Source organism: Gastrolobium bilobum, unplaced genomic scaffold (genome assembly GCF_033153095.1).
Source record: "Gastrolobium bilobum isolate Gb01-03AN ecotype WA unplaced genomic scaffold, APGP_CSIRO_Gbil_v1 utg23192, whole genome shotgun sequence".
Lineage (NCBI taxonomy): Eukaryota > Viridiplantae > Streptophyta > Magnoliopsida > Fabales > Fabaceae > Gastrolobium > Gastrolobium bilobum.
The window spans coordinates 387,370-407,423 of record NW_026898001.1 but is presented as its reverse complement, the minus strand read 5'-3'; the positions used below and the strand labels follow the sequence as shown (position 1 = coordinate 407,423).

At 34.6% G+C, this 20,054-nt stretch overlaps 3 protein-coding genes across 3 annotated transcripts; 1 reads left to right on the top strand and 2 right to left on the bottom strand.

Annotated features, from left to right (window-relative positions):
- Positions 1–307: 307 nt before the first annotated feature.
- On the bottom strand, positions 308–851 carry LOC133312027 (gibberellin-regulated protein 12-like). The gene is made up of 3 exons (XM_061513161.1): positions 786–851; positions 586–616; positions 308–489 (listed from the first exon to the last, which is right to left on the bottom strand). Exons 1-3 carry the CDS (start codon positions 849–851, stop codon positions 308–310), a joined length of 279 nt encoding a protein of 92 aa, XP_061369145.1.
- Positions 852–9,970: 9,119 nt separating this feature from the next.
- On the bottom strand, positions 9,971–14,265 carry LOC133312036 (purple acid phosphatase 15-like). Its single transcript, XM_061513177.1, has 8 exons — positions 13,971–14,265; positions 13,181–13,372; positions 12,245–12,578; positions 11,770–11,987; positions 11,398–11,588; positions 10,933–11,217; positions 10,405–10,521; positions 9,971–10,088 (listed from the first exon to the last, which is right to left on the bottom strand). The coding sequence occupies exons 1-7, from the start codon at positions 14,245–14,247 to the stop codon at positions 10,411–10,413; spliced, it is 1,608 nt and encodes a 535-aa protein (XP_061369161.1). The 5' UTR covers positions 14,248–14,265; the 3' UTR covers positions 9,971–10,088; positions 10,405–10,410.
- A 3,907-nt stretch (positions 14,266–18,172) lies between these two features.
- Positions 18,173–18,830, top strand: LOC133312048 (serine/threonine-protein phosphatase 7 long form homolog). Its single transcript, XM_061513187.1, has 2 exons — positions 18,173–18,430; positions 18,522–18,830. The coding sequence occupies exons 1-2, from the start codon at positions 18,173–18,175 to the stop codon at positions 18,828–18,830; spliced, it is 567 nt and encodes a 188-aa protein (XP_061369171.1).
- Positions 18,831–20,054: the final 1,224 nt, after the last annotated feature.

Genomic DNA, 20,054 nt, shown 5'->3' with positions numbered 1-20,054 from the left:
TTCTTTATGATAAAATTTCCCTTTCTTGTGATATCCCCATTCCTCACTCTGCTAATTGTTGTAGAAACACTTAGGAATTGACAATTATGTGTAATGTATGTTTTTTTTAAATATTTAATTGCTGATAAAGAAGATTTTGAAAATAAAAAAGAAGAAGAAGAAGATAAACGTTTAAAATGAGAAAAACGGAAACATTTATTTGAGCCAACTAGGAGAATGCTAGTATCTTGTGAGCTCAAGCATAAAAATTAACTTCACTATAATGATATAAATTTTATTCATAAGAATCAGAACAATAGACCATCAATTAGGGGCACTTGGGGCCTCCTTCCTTGGTTTTCATGTTGTTATAGCATGGACATTCTTCCTTGTGACCATAGGTTCCTGATGGCACACACAAACATTTCGCACAACAATAGTTACAATAGGTCAGACACGCCTTCTTGTATTGAGTCGCTGAACAACGAACATCGCAGGCATTGGAACAATCTGAACGAAGCCAAGATTTGAGTTGTCAACATCATAACTAAATTAAATTAATTAAAAAAAATATTGATTTTCAGAAATATTAGCTAGAATTAGTACCTTGGGGACGAAGTGATCCTTCTCCACCAGCCTGTAAATTTTTTATTTAAAGAAGAGGAGAAAAAAAATTAGAAGTCAAGATGAATTCAAGGGGAAAACAAATAATATGTACACATTTTTATTTTTATTTGGTAAGTAACATAATGCATAGGTGTAGAGTGTATTTGTAAGGGAATAGAGGGAGATAAAGATTCACTCACATAGGCAACTTGGATAACAAAAGGCATGGCAAGAAGGAGAAGAAATGCACACACAATTTTAGCCATGACGCTATAGGTGGTCTTTTCACTCTCCCTTGTGTATAAGCACAGGTAAGGTGAAGGAGTTATATAGATTCAAATAATGGCACAATGCAATTAAATTTGGGGCCTATCTTTTCTAAGATAGATTATTCTACCTACCATTTTTTTTACCTACCTTTGCCTATCACTCTTCAATACTGTTAGATCAGAATTTCAATAGGAGAGAGAAGTAAAAAATGTAATTGGGATTCTAATCTAACGGTGTTGAAGAGTGGTAGATAAAGGTAGGGAAAAAAAATGGTAGGTAGAATAACCTATATCATCTTTTCTGGTCATGCTCATTAAATTATCCCGAGCAAGTAAGAGAGTGATAAATGTGATTTTTGAATTCAACACAGCCACATATAAAAAGAGGCTAAGTGTGTATTTGGAAGGTCTTCAATTTAGCTTCTTTTAAGTCAAATAGGTTTTTATAGAAGCTCTTATTATAAAAGGAGTTTTTCTTATAATAAAGCAAAAATTTAAAAGGTAAAAGCCCCCAAGAGGTGTTTTTTTAATATGTATGTCAGCTTTTTTGACTCCTTATTTATTTTAAAGTTTGACCTTTATTTTAAACTTGTATTTACAAATTTTATCATTTATCTTAATAATTCATTTTAATAATAAATTATTTTATCTTCCCTCTTTCAAAATCATCATAACAACTTTATATATTAAAAATAACTTTTAACTTAAAAGAAAAAACGAAGATACCAAACAGGCTCTAAGAGAATTGATTATAAATGGTTTGTGGAAATAGACCATTTAAACTATAAAATAAGTAATACGTTTATGTATAAAAATAAAATAATACATTTAAAATACCCTTATCTCTATAGTTATTTCCTTTCATATTTCTATTTTCTTTCTTTTATAATAAAGATATACTTATTCCTGTTATACCCAAGACTTCTTCGAGTATCACGACTTTTGTGACAATAACTTTTTTATTAAATTTTTTTTATTGTATTTGAATAAAAAAGTGTACTAGCCAGTCAAATTCTGTCTTTTGATTCTGACACAATATCATAAACTTATATATTTTTCTAAAAAAAGTAACGAAAAAATATTTTTACTTTCTCTTTATTCAAAATATTCACTTTCTCACACATACTTACTTCAAATATTAAATAATTAAAATTTTGAATCTATACATCATTATAATTTTTAATTATTATATTATTAATTTTCAAACAAAAACTTTTAATTAATTATTAATAAAAAATTGTGCAATAATATATTAATAAGTATTTAGCTTTTATGAGTTTTTATAAACTTTTAAATATGTTGTGTGGCTTAAGTTGTATAAATCTATTAATAAAAATGTTTTATGAATTAAATGCACAAAAAAAGTTTTGCAATGGGTTAGGTTCGCATGCTCCTCACGCGCACGAATTTATTTTTTTCGTTAGGGCATAAAGATAAGTGCTTCGAGCGGTAACCATGGTGGACCACAAATCACTGCAGCTGATTCTCAGGAGTGCATGTACAAGAGTATAAAAAGGTCAAAGAACGGGGAGGAGTTCTCCCAGATTCCTCGATCAGAGGTGCAAGTTTTGGAAACATTCAAGATCGCATCCCATCAGGAAAAGCAAAATCATTTGCGGAAGCCCTTCGGTCAGAAGGAAACTTGATGGGGGAAGATGATTCCTGGCAAGAAGATATAGAGGAAGACCCGAGTGAGCCTCTGGACCCTAAGCTAGGTGCCATAAACGAGCTGGGCTTTCAAACCATCTTCGGGGAGGATGGTTCAGTTAGATTCCGTTGCACAAAGGAAGCTAAACAGAGGCTGAGAAGCCCCTGGAGAAATGCTATCATCGTGAAGTTACTGGGGAAGAAAGTTGGTGTCATGTACATTAAGAGTAAGCTCGAAAGCTTATGGGCGAAATCAAGCTCCATTACAGTAGTTGATCTGGGAAACGACTTCTTCTCAGTGAAGTTCGCGAGCTTGGAAGATCTTAATCTGGCTTTAACAGGAGGTCCTTGGGTCCTAATGGGTCACTATCTGGCCATAAGGAAATGGGAACCTTTTTTAATCCTCACAAAGCCAACATCCACCGTGTTGCAGCTTGAATTCGGCTACCAGGTATTCCCCTTGAATTTTGTGTTATCCTTGTATTGAAGCTAACAGGAAGTACAATGGGGAAAGTGCTGAAAATTGACAAAACTACCTCAATGGGCGACAGAGGGAAATTTGCTAGAATTTGCATCGAATTGGATCTCTCAAAATCCCTAAGGGGTGAATATATCCTAGAAGAGGAAGTATTCAAGGTGGAATATAAAGGCTTGTACTTGATTTGCCTCCAATGTGGCAAATATGGGCATAACGCTTAAAAATGTTCGGATTATGTGAAACCGGCTGAGAGCAGCAATATTCAGGAAACTGTTCCAGAAACAGTTGCACCTCCTGCTAATCAGGGTGTAGGACCTTGGATGGTGGTCCAGAAGAAGAAATTCATGAAGAATCAACAGCCCAAGAGGTATGAAGGAAAAGAAGAAAGAGCCTTTGGAGATGACATCTCCAACAAAAAACCCTCTAGCACGCAGAAGAAAGTTACAGGGAACATGGCTATCCCATCTTCTTCGAACAACCCTACTCCCAAAACCCTGCAGGAGCTAGGACCATCGGGGAGTAATTTATCCCAGTCGAGTCCCAGTTCATAGCCGAAAAATCCCCATCTGTTTATAAGAAGGTGAATGGTAAGTCAACTGTTAAAACCATGGCATCAGAGAATACAAATGCTTTTATTTTTACCTCTGATTCTAGTGTAGTAGGTAAAATCTCTAATTCATCAGAGCTCCCTTCATCCAGTAAACCTGTTAAAAAGGTTACCCAGAAACAAAACCTCAAACTTACTCCTGATCCAGCTTTCTGCTCTGCCAAAAAGGCTAACCACTTAGAGGCAGAAAAGGACCTCTGTTCCAAGATTGCTACAACTTTGTTAATTGACAAGCCTGGGCCAGCCCCTAAGTGTGAGATGTGCATTGAGGAGGATAAGCATTCGGATATGGAAATCACCAAGTCCAGCAGTGATGAACACTTAAAAACTGAGGAACCTCCTGACAATAAAGGTGGTGAAGGAATGGATATGGAGAACACTGTTCTCAGTATTGATGTAGTTCAAAAGATAGAGAGTGACCAGGGCCTCTGTAACCCTGGAATTGATTTAGTTATCCAATGAATGTTCTTGTTTGGAATTGCAGGGGTGTTGCAAAGCAAACTTTCAAATCATCTCTTAGCAATTTCGTAAGGAAACATAAGATTAGCATGGTTGCAATCTTAGAAGCTAGGATCAGTGGGGAAATAGCCCAAAAAAAGATAAAACAACTTGGTTTTAACCAATTTGCCTTAAAGGATGCTATGGGATTTTCAGGTGGGATCTGGATTTTGTGGAAATAATAAGCTTTCAAAATTTCCATAATTGAGAAAAACAACCAGTTCATCCATATGTCTTGCTCTGTCAGTTCAGGGAGCTCTTTCTTATTAACTGTGGTCTATGCAAATCCTAGAGAGGAGATTCGTGAGGATCTGTAGCCAGCTCTCAAGAAGATCAGTGATAATGTAGAGGGACATTGGATTATGATTGGAGACTTTAATGAAATAGCTTCGGTTAGTGAGAAAAAATGGGGAGCCCCAGTGAACGTTGCTAGATGTCAAAAGTTCTCCTCTTTTCTTAATGATTGCAAGCTAATGGATTTTGGCTGTAGAGGTTCAAAATTTACTTGGAGAGGCCCCATGTGGCTTTATCTTGAAAGAGTCTACAAAAGACTTGACAGAATTTGTGTGAATGCAGATTGGAGAGTAGCTTTTGAGGAAGCTAGTGTGAGATCCCCGCCTCGTGTAAATTCAGATCACAATCCTCTTCTACTCTCTCTCCTTTCAAAAGAGACTTCTTGGAAGGAAAGGCTGTTCAGAATTTTGGTGGCTTGGCAAGAGCACTCATCTTTTCCTCACGTCCTGAACTTTTTCTGGAAACCTTACCTAAAGATTAATCAGAGCCTGAGTGATTTGGTTAGCCCTTTAAAGTCTTGGAACAGAAGAGTGTTTGGATGTATGCAAGTGAGAAAAGACTATCTTCTCAAAAAGCTACAGGAAAATCAAATTAACACCAATAATCTGCCGGATCAGGTCCAGTCAGATATGGATAAGGCCCTTCAGGATGAACTTAGTCGAGTTTTGGAGCAAGAAGAAGCCCTTTGGTTCCAAAAAGCGAGATGTAAGTGGATTGCTGATGGTGATCGCAACACAAGATTTTACCATACCACCACTATTATCAGGAGAGCAAGAAACAAAATCCTGGAGCTGAAAAATGATGATGGGTACCCTGTTAGAGAAGAAGAGAACCTGTTAAAGCTTATCCATACGTTTTTCATCAATTTGTTTTCTGAAGAGAATTACAACAGACCCTGGGCTACTACCAAGGCTAATTGGTCTGCCTTCGAAGAAGCTGAATTGAAGATGCTGAAGGACCCTATTTTGGAGCCAATGATAAATGAGGCTTTCTTCTCCATGAGTGGGCTTAAAGCTCCTGGCCTAGATGGTTTCCCTGCTTTCTTCTTCCAAAAGAACTGGGAATTAATGAAGAGACAAGTTGTGGAGTGTGTGAAGCAGATTTGGAATAATCCAACTAAGGTGAGGGATCTCAATGAAACTTTCCTAGTTCTTATCCCTAAGCTAGCCAAACCTAAAAAGATCTCTCAATTCCGGCCTATTGCTCTCTGTTCAGTTCTCTATAAAGGCATAAGCAAAACTATAGTGGGAAAGCTCAAACCCATTCTAAATAAGCTTATCTCCCCTCAACAGGTCAGTTTTGTCCCCAATAGACAAATCCAAGATAATATTGTTATTGCTCAGAAGATGGTTCATTCTATGAATAGAATGAAAGGAAAGAGGGTTTTTTTTACTATCAAGATTGATCTGGAAAAAGCTTATGATCGAATGTCCTGGAACTTCATTCATAAAGTGTTATCTGAGATCAATCTTCCTGATAATTTAGTGAGTCTCATCATGCACTGCATTTCCTCCACTAAACTAGATATCCTTTGGAATGGTGCTAAATCGGGTAAAATCTCCCCCAGCATGGGTCTTAGGCAAGGGGACCCTATATCTCCCTACATTTTTGTTCTTTGTATGGAAAAGTTATCTCATCTTATTGCTGACTCAATTGATAGAAAGGAATGGAAGCCCATGAAAGCTGGTAAAGGTGGACCTATAATCTCTCATCTCCTTTTCGCTGATGATTTATTGCTTTTTGGTGAAGCTAGTACTGATCAGATAAAGATCATAATGGACTGCCTTGCCACTTTTGGAAACATGTCTGGACAAAAGGTTAGTTATCTCAAATCTAACATTTTTTTCTCAAAAAATGTTTCCTCTAAGCTTGCTAATGCTATTGTGGAGATTAGTGGTTTTGCACATACTACGAATATTGGCAGATACCTGGGATATAAGATGAAGCATGGTAGAATTAATAAACAACATTATGGTGATATTATGGATCGAGTAAATGGCAGGCTCCAGGGCTGGAAGAAAAATTGCCTATCAATGGCAGGAAGAGTGACCCTGGCCAAGTCAGTCATCTCAGCCATCCCTATGTTCCACATTCAAAATAGCCTTCTTCCTAAAGGTATTTACGATGATATTGAAAAGATGCAGAGGAGTTTTATCTGGGGAGATTCTGAATCTCATAGGAAAAACATGCTGTCAAATGGGAGCATCTAAAACTTCCAAAGAATTAGGGTGGATTGGGAATCATTAATTTAAGAAAGCAGAATGAAGCTTTTCTTCAGAAGTGTGCCTGGTCTCTAACTCAATCCCCTGATCAACTGTGGGCTCAAGTTCTGATCTCTAAATATGGCAGAAACAAAGATATCATGAAGAAGGTCTCTTGCAAATCTTATGACTCTCATCTTTGGAAAAGTTTATGTAAAATCTGACCAGACATTATAAGTAATACCTTTTGGCAGATCAGAAATGGGAAGAGGATTGCTTTCTGGAAGGACAATTGGGCTGGACTTAATTCTAACCTTTTATCTCTTGCAATAGTTCCCCCAACTGCTGAGGTTGTTGACCTGAAGTTAAACCACAATATTTCTCTATCTGGAGAGGGCTGGAATATTCAGGTCCTGCTCAGCCATTTTGATCGGAGTGTGGTGAGCAAAATTCTGGCAATTCCTCATCCGGATGAGGAAGCTAGAGAAGATTATGTTTGCTGGAAAAACAGGTTACCAGGTCAGTCCATTGTCAAATCTGCTTATTGCAATCTGATTAGTACAAATTCTTATACTCTAAATGGCAACTGAGACTGTATCTAGAAATGGAATGGAAAGGAAAGGAAAGGGACAAATTTCTATTGTGGAGGATGCTGCATGATAGAATCCTAATCAAAGAATATATAGCCAGATGGAGTGACTCATCTGATTGTTGCCCTTCATGCCCAAATAAGGTGGAGACCAACTTACATGCATTCAGAGACTGTTTTAAAGCAAAAAAAGTTTGGCTCCTTCCATTGTTACACCCTCTACCTCCTGGTTTTTTTAGTGCAAGCTCTTTCAAGGAGTGGATTTCGCTTAATCTGAACCAGAGGAATTCTCATGCTTATAACTGGAGGGACTTCTTCTTTACTGCCTATAGCTTCCTGTGGTTTTGGAGAGATAAAGAAATTCATGAAGTGAATGCCAAGAGATTAGAGGATCCGACCACTGCTCTTGCAGATTTAATTGAGGAAATCAGGCAATGCTGCAGTAATAGAAAGCAACAGTTGGATCAAAAAGTTCCTCCCATCTCCTCCTTCCTTGTTTGGACAACTCCATCTCAAGGTTTTTTGAAATTAAATGTCGATGGTGCAGCTTCAGATGACAGAGCTGCGTGTGGTGGTCTAATGAGAGATTGGAATGGAGCTTGGATTTGTGGGTTTTCAGCCTTTTATTGGATCATGCTCACCATTACAAGCTGAACTCTGGGCCATTTTTCATGGTTTAGACTTTGCTTGGATATATGGTTGGAAAAATATTATCTTGGAATCAGATTCTGCTCAAGCTATTAGCCTTCTTACCGCTTCTGGTAATGATACTCGATAGTTCCCCTTGGTAGCTAAGATTCGAGCCGCTCTAAATAAAGATTGGACTGTCTTGTTGAAGCATGTTTCAAGGTCTTGCAACTACTGTGCTGATTGGATTGCGAAGAAGGCATTGGATGATTCCTTTGGTCTCACCACAATCCCATCTCCTCATTCTGAGCTAATCAATTTACTGGCTGCTAATTTGCTGGATCCAGGCCTTAGGATGACTGCTGCTATTTGCTGTTAAAGACCCTTGCTTGGTCTTTTCTTTTCTGTTCTGTTTTGTTGTTTCTTTTTGTGTTGCTGCTTTTCTTTTCTGGTTTGTTTGTGTCTGTTTGTGGGGCTTAGCCCCATGTAATTACAAAAAAAAAAAGAAAATGTTCTATGAATTCATTAATTGATTATAATTAATTATATAAAATTTTAATCAAATAATTTATTATAATTGATAAATAAAATTTTCAATGATAAATGTCTTGTAGTACTTTTTATTATTGTGATATTATTGATTTTTATATATATTTAAATATTATAATTTTATTACAATATGTTTCAAATATTATACGGATTTATCAATTAATTAAAAAAGTTATACATACATTTTATGTAAACTTAATTGTATTTTTTTTGTTCTTTAAGTAAGTATAAAAAATTATAAATTCGTCAGATAACTTTAACTATAAATAAAAATAATTATATTAAATTAAATTACGTTTTATTAAAGTGCCTAAAAATTATCTATGTTATTTTTCTTACTTTTAAAATTATTGATAATATAAAATATTTAATATTTTATACTAAAAACAATCAATACTTTATTAATTTTCTTAAAATGATACTTTTTTATTTCTAAAACAACATATTAGATTAGAAAAAAATGATTACTTTTAAGTTCAATTAACATACTTGCTTTTGTGTCTACCAAAAAAAAAAAAAACATACTTGCTTTTGTTTTCACTGCGTTTAAATAATTGCTTAATTTTTTTATCTTTTCAAGTAAAATATAATACTTTAGTAATTTTTTTAAATAGAAATAATTTAGCTTCGAATTATTATTATTTTACTGAAGTATTATTATTTATCAATTGAAGAAAACGGGATAAAAATAATAGTTTGTTTCCGTTATACTTTTGTTTTCACCGTCTATAGCTTGGCCTGAAAATTAGGCTTTTAGAAAGAAAAAAAAAAACCATTTAAAAATTAAGTCATATATTCACTCTAAAAAGTCTGGCCTAATAAGCTACAAGTTGGCCTTTTAATTTTTTAATAAAATAACAAATTTATGAAGACAACCAAGAGTAATGAAAAAGTTTATAAAACTAATTATTTTATGTGTTGTTATGAATTATTTAAGGATTTTTGTATCCAATGCAACGATGCAGTCATGGGGTTTACTTCAGGAGTACCCGTAAAACTATATTCTAAATCATGAAAATTTTCTTTAGGCCAATAAGATCGCTAAACTGCAAGTTTATTAAACTTTGTTATGGATCCCAGTCCCCAGAACTGAAACTGTATCTGAAGCCAAAATTGGAAATTCTTAACAAAGAGAAATGGATATTTGCTCGTCAAAGTGATGTGAGGAATTCAACAAGAAATGCTGACTCAGCAGCAGCAAGGCACAATTTTGCACCGAGACATACGGCAATTGAATTTATGAATAAAGTCTTTTCATATTTGAAAATATGTTATCCTTTATATAAAATGGTAATATGCATTTTTCCAATTTAACAAAATCTAAAGACAAGCCGCCTCAAAATGTAGTTGTTGAGAGGGAGCAGATCAAATTATACAGAGACACACTCAGAGGATTCCAATAAATCGTAACAAAATTTATCGGGATTATATGAATACAATGTGTCCTCTGGTACCAATGTATCCAATAACCACGCAAGAATTTTTTTTTTTTTTGTTTTTAAAAATGATAGCTTTATAATTTATTCATATTGTTAGAGAATAATATAAATAATTAAAAAGACCCTCACCCAATTTTGGGTTGAAGTGGTTCTTTACACATATATCTGGTTGCTAAGACGCAGGATTACATATGGCATACCTCAAATCGGCAGCACATGGTGACATAGACCATATAATAACTCCAGCGCTCCATTTGTTGAAAGCATTAATATGTTTAGTGTTTCTTTTATTTTTGAGCTCTCTCCTACAAAATGAAACAAAGTATCCAGGTGAAAATAAAAAACTAAGTTCCTTGCTGCTGATATAAATCCTAAGCTATGCTTTGCTGTAATATCCTCTGATACTGTACAGCTAAGTGCCCAATATGTACATGTGAAATAGTTTGCTTCTACTAGTAGATATTAGATTAAAGCACTCAAGCTTCATATCAAACAAAAGAAGAATTAGAAGATATTAGATTAAAGCATTTCAAGCATTAGTTGTCCATAAGAATGATGCAACAATTGTCAATATAATGCAATATGCACTATACATAAGATCCATATGCATGTTATATGTACCTCTGGCTAGATTGGACACCTTTCAGGCTGCCTAACAATGTAAATCTCATCTCCAGCGATACCATAGAAGTCTTGATTGCGATGCCAAATCCACAAGGCATGGGTTTCATTTTTCACCTGTACATAACTCTTTCAGTTAGTTTGTAGTCCAAATCAATTAATGGTTCATGTTCCTTTAACATGCATGAACTTTTATCAATAGGCTTCACTTGCTAAACTGGCTTCATGAATCAATATTTTAGTAGGTTTTGTATTTCGCCAAAATCAGAAGACTTTTATTCAAAACCACATTTTTTGATCACCACCTCAAGTGATACTTGATCAGGTCAATGTGAAAAATGTACTTTGGTTGGTCTTCTACTTTTCTCTTGGCCTCAGACGAAAAATGAAGTTAGCACAAAAAAAGAGAGTAAATGCAATGAAGAAAACATGGTTTTCAGGTTGAATAATTCACACAAGCCCCATCAATAATAAAGAAAACATAAAAGACAAATGTTGTAGACTTGAGACTAGAGAAAGAAATATGACCTCTAGAATCCCATGACCGAAGCTACTTTCTCTGAAAGCACTATAATCAGGCTGTCTATCCCAACAGAATTTACCTGCTGCTGGACCAGATGTAAAATTAAAGGCGCAGAAGCCACCCGTGTAGTTATCCGGTGTAGTTGATGGTTCTGGACAGTTTCCAGGTTCATCAGCATGTGTTATTGCCATCTTTTCCCGGTTACCACCATCACCAACCGTGATATAAACGGGACCACAAGGATCCAATGTGTAGTTATATACTCGGTTTGATCTCTCATACGCATGAACCTGTTTGCATGTGATGTGAGAATAATATTTTTCTATCAAAGTAGTAAATGAACCTATCTTTTTCTTGTTCAGAAAAAGAAAAAAAAAGTTCTAACATATCAGTTTACATTTGAATTTTAATAAAGACAAGAATTATGGATCATATGCATTAAGTAATGAAAAAAAAAACAGTATGCTTACATGTCCATTGAAGACAATGTCAACACCATATTTATATAGTAAGTCTTCCATCTGTACCCTCATACACTCTGCTTCTCTATAATGTGCCTTGTAAGTGCTGTACCAAGGTGGATGCCATGTAGCTACCAACCATGGAGTTACTTCTCTGTCAACAGAAGCCAAGTCTCTCTCCAACCACTTGTACTGGTCCCCTGCAATAAAAGAGAGGATGACACTGGAAGTGAGTTAATAAGGAAGAAACTTTTGCACTCTCCATCCCTATCATGCATTTAAATAAACAGCAATACTTTCTAAACCATGTTAGTAATATGAAGAATATCCATCGTGTATAGAAGACAATAAAAGAAAAGGATGAATGAACCAAAAGCTAACCTGATTTGTCATACGATATGTAGGCCCCGAGCATTATAAAATGTATTCCTCCAGCATTGAAAGAATAATAGAAAGTGGATGATGATCCACTCTCTTCTGATGGGAATGCAAATCGAGAACTATAAGCAACAAATGTCTTGTTCTCTGCTTGTTCTTCTATCTCATGATTCCCTTCTACTATCATTATTGGGACACTAGAAATCAGAGGCTGCATGTACCTGAATCAATAATTGACATTACCTGAATCAAGACAATAGCAAAACTACCACCATCTGTCTAAAACAATGATAACAAAAAAGCTCCACAACAAAGTTAGTGGAGCTGACTTATTGTTAGAAATTAGAGCTCTTGAACACATAAAATCATTCATTGGACCCTAGCTGAACATTATACTGATGGTCCAAAATCTCATTTGAGGTTCAATTAATAAGCACGCCAGTGCGATGATATGTTTCAGGTAAAGTCAAAATTTTACCTTCCCCAATAATCCCAACGAGGTTGATATGTCTCATGGATGGGAGTGTTAGAAAATGAGCAAGAATAGCAGTCTGACCCAGTGCCATTTGTAAGATATAGGTTAGCATAACTAACATCTCCAACCAATACAATAAGATCAGGATGATTACTGGTCATATGATTAACAGTGGATGTGGTATTGTATGTAAGACCCAAGTCTCCTACCACTGCTATTCTACTAGGGTAACTCTTGGGGCCTGAAACTGTCATTGTCCTGAAATAATGAACATCACTCATTGCTGACAAAGAAGGATCTCCACATTGATATTGATAGAGTGTGCTAGGTTTCAACCCTGCAAAAAAAGACAACAGAATTCTGAATTTTTCGGATATGTTCTTCAGGTACAACCAATCATATGCCATGCAAATACAAGCATGACTGGACTAAGAATGTCTAGGCAATGGATTAATGACTCTTCAACATGTTTTTTTTTTTTTTTGTTCCTTTCCTTTTCAAGGCACAATTACATTTATTTGGATAGAAAAGCCAGGGCATTTGAGACATAAAGGAAGGAACACCGTCCAAAATGCCACTATTCACCAATTTTTTTAACTAAATGCCACGCGAACAGTGTTATTTCCCAATCTGCCACGGGGGCAAGTTCGCTATCCGATATAGCGAACTCGGTTTGTTGACGTGTCACATTTCTAGTGGATAACAAGTACCAAGTTAAAAAAAAAAAAAAAGTTTGAAGTTCGCTACCTCGTGTAGCGAACTTGATGTCCACTAGAAACGTGACACGTCAGCAAACCGAGTTTGCTACACCGGGTAGCGAACTTGCCCCCGTGGCAGATTGGGAAATAACACTGTTCGCGTGGCATTTAAGTAAAAAAGTTGGTGAACAGTGACATTTTGGTCAGTGTTCCTAAAGGAAGCTTGTACCAAGTATTATACCTTCGAGACGAACATGATGTATAATTCCAGAAGTGTAGTTCTGGAGGCCATCAAAAGGATAAAGTTGACTGTAAACAAGGGAATAACCCATGGCTTGGTGACTCATGGACCTTCCATACCGTCCATACTGAACTATGCTAGCAACAGTACCAGGATCCAAGGGTTCTATATTGTCCCCAATTTGGAACTCCCCTGCATATATAATCCAACAATATGATACCTAAAGTAAACTTATAGTATCTTGAATTGACATGAAATAAACTGAGTTATGGCTGCTGAAGTATGCCCACAATATGGCCTTAGGACAAAAAACAAAACAAAAACAAATTGAACTAACAATTGGTAGGTAGCTAAACCTTCGAATGATGAAATTGGTGGGGCCTGTTAGAAACGAGTTCTTTAACCTCAAATTGTATAATTATTGCTTGCTTAATGCTTTCAAAATAACGAAGGTTTTCTAACTGTGGAATGAAGAAAAAGCTGTCAGCAGCAAGAGAGTGAGTGTGCTTCCTGTAGCAACACGGGGTCGAATTTTCCATTCGATGCTTCCGAAAGCAACATTAATTACATTTGGAAAAAATAAAAAAAAATGCAAAGCCATTTGTCTGCATATCATGATTTCAATAACTATGCAACTAACTTATAACTTCACGTGAACTAATGAATCCAAACGAAAAAAAAGTGATAGAGCTTCGTTCATTTGTGACCTCTACTTCCTACCTTTATTATTTCAAATTAAGAAACAAGATTAATAATTAATATAGATAATTGGAAGAAGGGGTGGTGGTACCTGTAATCCAAGAAATCCAAACAGAATCATGGGATGCAGAGAGGGAGACAGAGATTTGTTCGGGTTCAAACCCTTCAACAGTTCTTTGAACCAGAGGATCTGTGTCTGGCAGGTCCACTGCATTTCCACGGAATCTCTGGTCAAGAGGAATGGTCACAGGTTTAAAGGGTCCATCCAGAGTGGTTGGAACTCCGCCATGAACAATGAAAATAACTGAACTCAGTGATAACAACAGAGACAATACAACAATAGGAGGAGGCATCAAAACCGAACCCATTTGAGGATTCAATCTAATCTAAGGTGCAGGCATTCAAAAACAGCAAAAAATTCAGATAAATGAGTTGAGAGGAGAGTTGATATGTAGAAATAAATAGTCATAGATAGATGAAGGAGGAGGAGGAAGAAGAGGAGTCAAAGAATTCAAACAAGGTGAGTTGAGAAAACTAAAACTAAAATGATAAAGATGGCTTTGTAGGAAATTATTACAAAATGGTTGAGTTGAGCAAATCAAGGAGTTTTATTTATATTTTTATGGAAGGCTGGAAAGGACGTCAAGGAATTGAATTTTAAATATGGGTTTATCATTTAACATGACCACAAAAATTTTCCTACACACACAACATTTTGTGGGGCCCGTAGCAAAAAAAAAAAAAAAACTCTGGCACGAAAAACGAATCTCTATAACATAACACAATCACTTTTCCTATACCATACTCTTATAAAACCCTTTAGATATATACAGAACAAATCATGTCACTTCACATGGTGATGGAGTAAAGGCATGACCATGGTTATTTCAGAAAGAATCTAGTACCGCGAAAAATCTATTGTAATACTTATATATATTTATTTACTTATTTTTGTAAATTTTTACATTATATTTTGGATATACTGTAGATGCTTTCCTAGTACTGACAATGTTCCTCCACAAGTTACACTTTCGCGTTCAGTTATAAACGTCAATATGGATAAGTTGCATACCAAGAAGAAGAAAAAAACTATAAATGTTCATACATTTATGACTAAAAAAAATACTAGTATGGTTGACAAGCTTGGCCCGAGCTTTAATTCACGAGCACGACTCACCCCACATGGATTAAGAAATTCAAATACGTAAATCAATCCAAGTGAACTCTATATAATTTTTTTTTATTTGGCTAATTTAGTCTGAAGAACTCGAACTTGGAATTCTTTCTATTTTGAAAGCATATAACTATATATAACCCGACAACAACAACAAAAAGCAAACCATTATGAGGGCTGCAACTGTAATTTAATCGAGACTATTAAAAGAAAAATCTATCAAATTTAAATACTACCATACCATCAAATTGTTTTGGTACAACGGCACAGCATCAATTTGAAAGGGTTATGCTGGAATAGATTGTGTTTATATTTTTTTTTATCATAATATACTTTTGCAATTATAAATTGGTAATCTCAATTTTCAAAAAAATAAAATAAAATTGGTAATCTCCGTTATCAAATTTCACTTTTGCTACCAAATTTGAAGAAAGTTTAGTGAAAAAAAATTGTCTCACATTTTTCATGAGTAGAGCGGTTTGTATATTAAATGTACACATATAGTTAAGCCGTTTGGATGAGGGTTTTTTTTTTTTTTTTTCCAAAAGTTTCTTTTTTTTTTTTTTTTTTTAAAAAAAAAGTACTTCTCATTTTTATTGCGTTTGAATGTATGTTTTTAAAAAAACAGAAGTCACAAAAAAAGTAAAAAATTTACTTTTTTCAGAAGCTAAAAATTTTAACTTAAAAGCAAAAGCCAAAAGCCAAATATTTTTTTCAAAAACTAAATATTTTTATAAAAATTAAAAATATAAATAACTTTAACTTTTATAAAAAGCACTTCTAAATTAAGAAAGAGATAAAAATTACTTTTTTAAAAAGTTGAAACAAACGAGCTCAAAGTGACATAATTAAAATCATGAAGTTGGATAAAACTATAGTCTGCAACATGAAAACAGAACTCCATTTTTATACATTTATTTTCATCTACCTCTGTCTTTTATAGCTGTAAATTAGAATGCGTTAAAGCCAAATATATAATTAGCTTAGTGAAGGGTAAACTAAGGCAACTTAATCACATTTTACTAAAGGATAAAAAATTAATTCACGATAAATATAGAGAAAGAATATTCTTATTATAAAAAAGAGAATAATATTTTTGCAGGTACTGCCCAATGTTGTCAAACTCGAGTTTCTACGTAGAAATGAAAAGGGTTAGTAAAAACGTAAAACGTAAAAACGACATGAAACGTAAAGTTTCTACTTTTTACTACTTAAAGTCAAGATACAAAATTATATATATATATATATGCATGTAAAAAAAATTCATATAATGAACATGTGTGTTGAGCCACTTATCTATTTAAAAAGGAAAAAAAAAATTGATAACCAAGTATCAAAATTATAAACAATGAAAACTAACAAGTAATAACCAATCTTCTCTAATTGTTTCATACACTCTGCAGATTTTGGGGAACAGTGACCATTGTGCCACTGTTCCCACATTTATTTACCTAAATGCCACGCACCTGAACTTTTTTCCCAAACTGTCACGCGGGCTAGTTCGCTGGGAGTAGTAGCGACCTCGAGATGCTGAGCTGTCAGCTTCCTGGTGGTGTCAGAGTTCGCGACTGACGCAGGCGACCTCTGTTGCAATTAATGCCTGACCAGCCAGGCCATGTGGCGTGCATGCAAGCGAGGTCGCTACTGACGCAGGCGACCTCTGTTGCAATTAATGCCCGACCAGCCAGGGCGCGTGGCGTGCATGAAAGCGAGGTCGCTGCCCACGCAGGCGACCTGTGCCCAACGATTACTTTTTTCCCCTATATAAATCCCCCTTCCCATCCGCGTCCCCCTCCCCATTTTCTTTCTCTCTCTCTCTCTCTCTTAATTTTCTTACTCTCTCATTTGGTCTTTTTGTCTTCATTTGAGGTTAGTGATGTATAATTTGATTAATTTTTATTCTTTTTTTATTGTTAGTTAGTTGTTGTTTAATATATTATATGTAACATAAAATATTAGGTTAGATGATATTTTAATTGTTATATTATTTTAATTAATTTAATATTAATAGTTTAGTAATTACATTTTAATGTTTGTAGTTAAATAACATATTATTTAATTAATGTATGTAATAAATTGTTTTATATGCGTTATTCATTTATAGGTTTTAGAAGAAGATAATTTTTATGATTAATGTTATGACACATTAGGTTAGATGACATATTATTTATTTTATTATTTGAATTATTCTAATATTAATAGTTTAGTAATTGCATGTTAATTTAAGTAGTTAAATATTTTATAGTTTAATTAATCTATTTAATTTAATTGTTTTATTATTTTAATTAGTTTAATATTAGTAGTTTAGTAATTATATTTTAATGTTAATAGTTAAATAACATATTATTTAATTAATGTATGTAATAAATAGTTTTATATGCGTTATTTATTTATAGATTTTAGGGTAAGATAATTTTTATGATTAATGTTATGACACATTAGGTTAGATGACATATTATTTATTTTATTATTTGAATTATTCTAATATTAATAGTTTAGTAATTGCATGTTAATTTAAGTAGTTAAATATTTTATAGTTTAATTAATCTATTTAACTTTTTATTTTATATGCATTATTTATTAATAGGATTTAGTCAGGTTATATTTTTATATGTTAATGTGTCTATTTATGTAGTTAATAAGTTGTTAATTATGCAATAAATAATAATATTGAATTAAATAAAATCATTTATTTGTAGGATTGAAAAATAAGTTGTGTTAACTTTGAACATTGACTTATATAATATGTATGTTAATGTTATTAGGTGTAGTACTTTTTATTAATGTATAATTTAATAATATTAATTGTTTGATATTATTTATAGGCTTGGCATCTAGGTTAGAAAAGAATTATTTTAATTTTGTTAGATTTTGTATTTACTAAAATTTAGATTATGCAATAATTAAAATATTTGAATTAAATAAAATTATTTAGTTTTAGGGTTGACAAATAAATGTGACAAAGTTCTTTTACCACAATGTTTGTGTTTATTTATTTATTTTTTAGTAATTAGTATTTATTTATTAGTAATTAATTGTGGAGTATAGAATAATTAATTGAACTTGAAAATTAATATATTTATTAATAAATTTTGTATTTATTATTTGTAAATAGATTCATGGAGCAACAGAACCCGCAACAGGACCCGCACCAGACCTTCATTGACCCTGGTCCATTGGTGCCGTCTCTCTTGACATTGCAGGAGAAACACATTTCGACGTACGTATGGAACAGATCTGGTGACGCAAATCCAGATGATCGTGTACTCAACGTCAGACACGCTGCTTCATGGGATCATCTAAATATACCCGAGGAGATCCATCCTTACCTGCAGCAGGCAGGGTTTTATCATATTGCGCGTCTGCGCAACCATGAGGTTGGTGATACATAGAGTAGATAAATAAAAAAATTACATGTTGTATAGTTAATCAATTGTGATAAAATGTAAAATAATTTTTTATTTTCAGATTGATCACCATCTCATTTCGGCCCTTGCGGAGAGATGGCGTCCTGAGACGCGCACATTCCATATGTCCATGGGTGAGGTGACGATTACTCTGGAGGATGTCCACCATCTGCTTGGACTGCCTACAGATGGAGAGGTTGTATCTGTCCGCGTTGGAGGTCATCCCTTCTCCCAGATGGTGGGAGATTTTTTGGGCGTTCAGCCAGGTCGGTCGCGCGACTTATATAAAAACCAAATTTCGCTTACATTTCTGAGGGAACGGTATCTAAATTGGCATGAATGGTCTGGCAATGAAGTTGACCGTATGTGATACACACGTGCATTGATTTTGTGCATTATAGGTGGTTGCCTCTTCGTTGAGACTGCATCTAGCTTCGTCCATGCGCGGTATCTCCTATTTTTGGATGATTTTCAGAGGACTAGGACGTATCCTTGGGGTTCCGCTGTCCTGGCTACTTTGTACAGGGAGTTGTGCAAGGTTACTGACCCAGGACAATCAGATATGGGTGGCTGTACTTTGTAGTCATATGGCCAAATCGCCTTCCTTCAGCATCGTATGATATACTCCATTTTTCGTTCGGAATTCGATCAATCCATGCTGCTATCTGTGGGCTTGATTCTTTAAATTTTTCCAAACCAGCGTCAAAATCCAATCGCGATGTAGTGTAGCCTGTACATGACAACACATAATTGTTAATAACTAATAACATCAGCGTCGTACGATCATTGTAACAAATTAAAAAAATTCTAGTGACATCCATACCTAACTTCTTTAACTGCTTCTTCAACATGATGTTTTTGAACTTATGATTGAAATTGCTTGCCAGATGTCTCACGCAAAAAACATGGTACACTCTGGGTGGTTGCCACCCTAACGCAACATTATTGACGACTGCTAATATACCTGCATGTCGATCAGAAATAAGGCATATTCCATCTTTCTGAGTCACATGGATCCGTAACATGGCCAAAAACCAGGACCAATTGTCAATATTCTCACAACTAACAACAGCAAACGCTACAGGCAGGACATAATTTTTACCGTCAATAGCTGTAGCGATCATTAGCGTTCCACGGTATTTTCTATACAAATGTGTCCCATCGATTTGGAGCATAGGCTTGCAATAATTAAAGGCATCACAACACTGTTTGAATGTCCAAAAAACCCTTTTAAACACCTTGTGCGAACCATCAAGCCGACCATCAATCTTATGTTCATTCACATCCAGTTTATAGGCAGACCCAAGAGAAAACAATAACATATAATCCAACCATCTTGGCAGAAACGCGTACGACTCATCCCAATCCCCAAATACCCTCACAATTGCCTTCTGCTTTGATTTCCAGGCTTTTCTGTATGATATATGAAATCCTAGACTTGATGCAATCCTCTCCTGTATTAACCCAATTTTAACACTAGGCTCTTCACGTATCATTTCTACGGTTTGACAAACAACAACGTATTAGCGTTACACTCACGATATTAATTTAAACATTTACCAGATGGTTGACTTATCGATGATCAATTCACAAA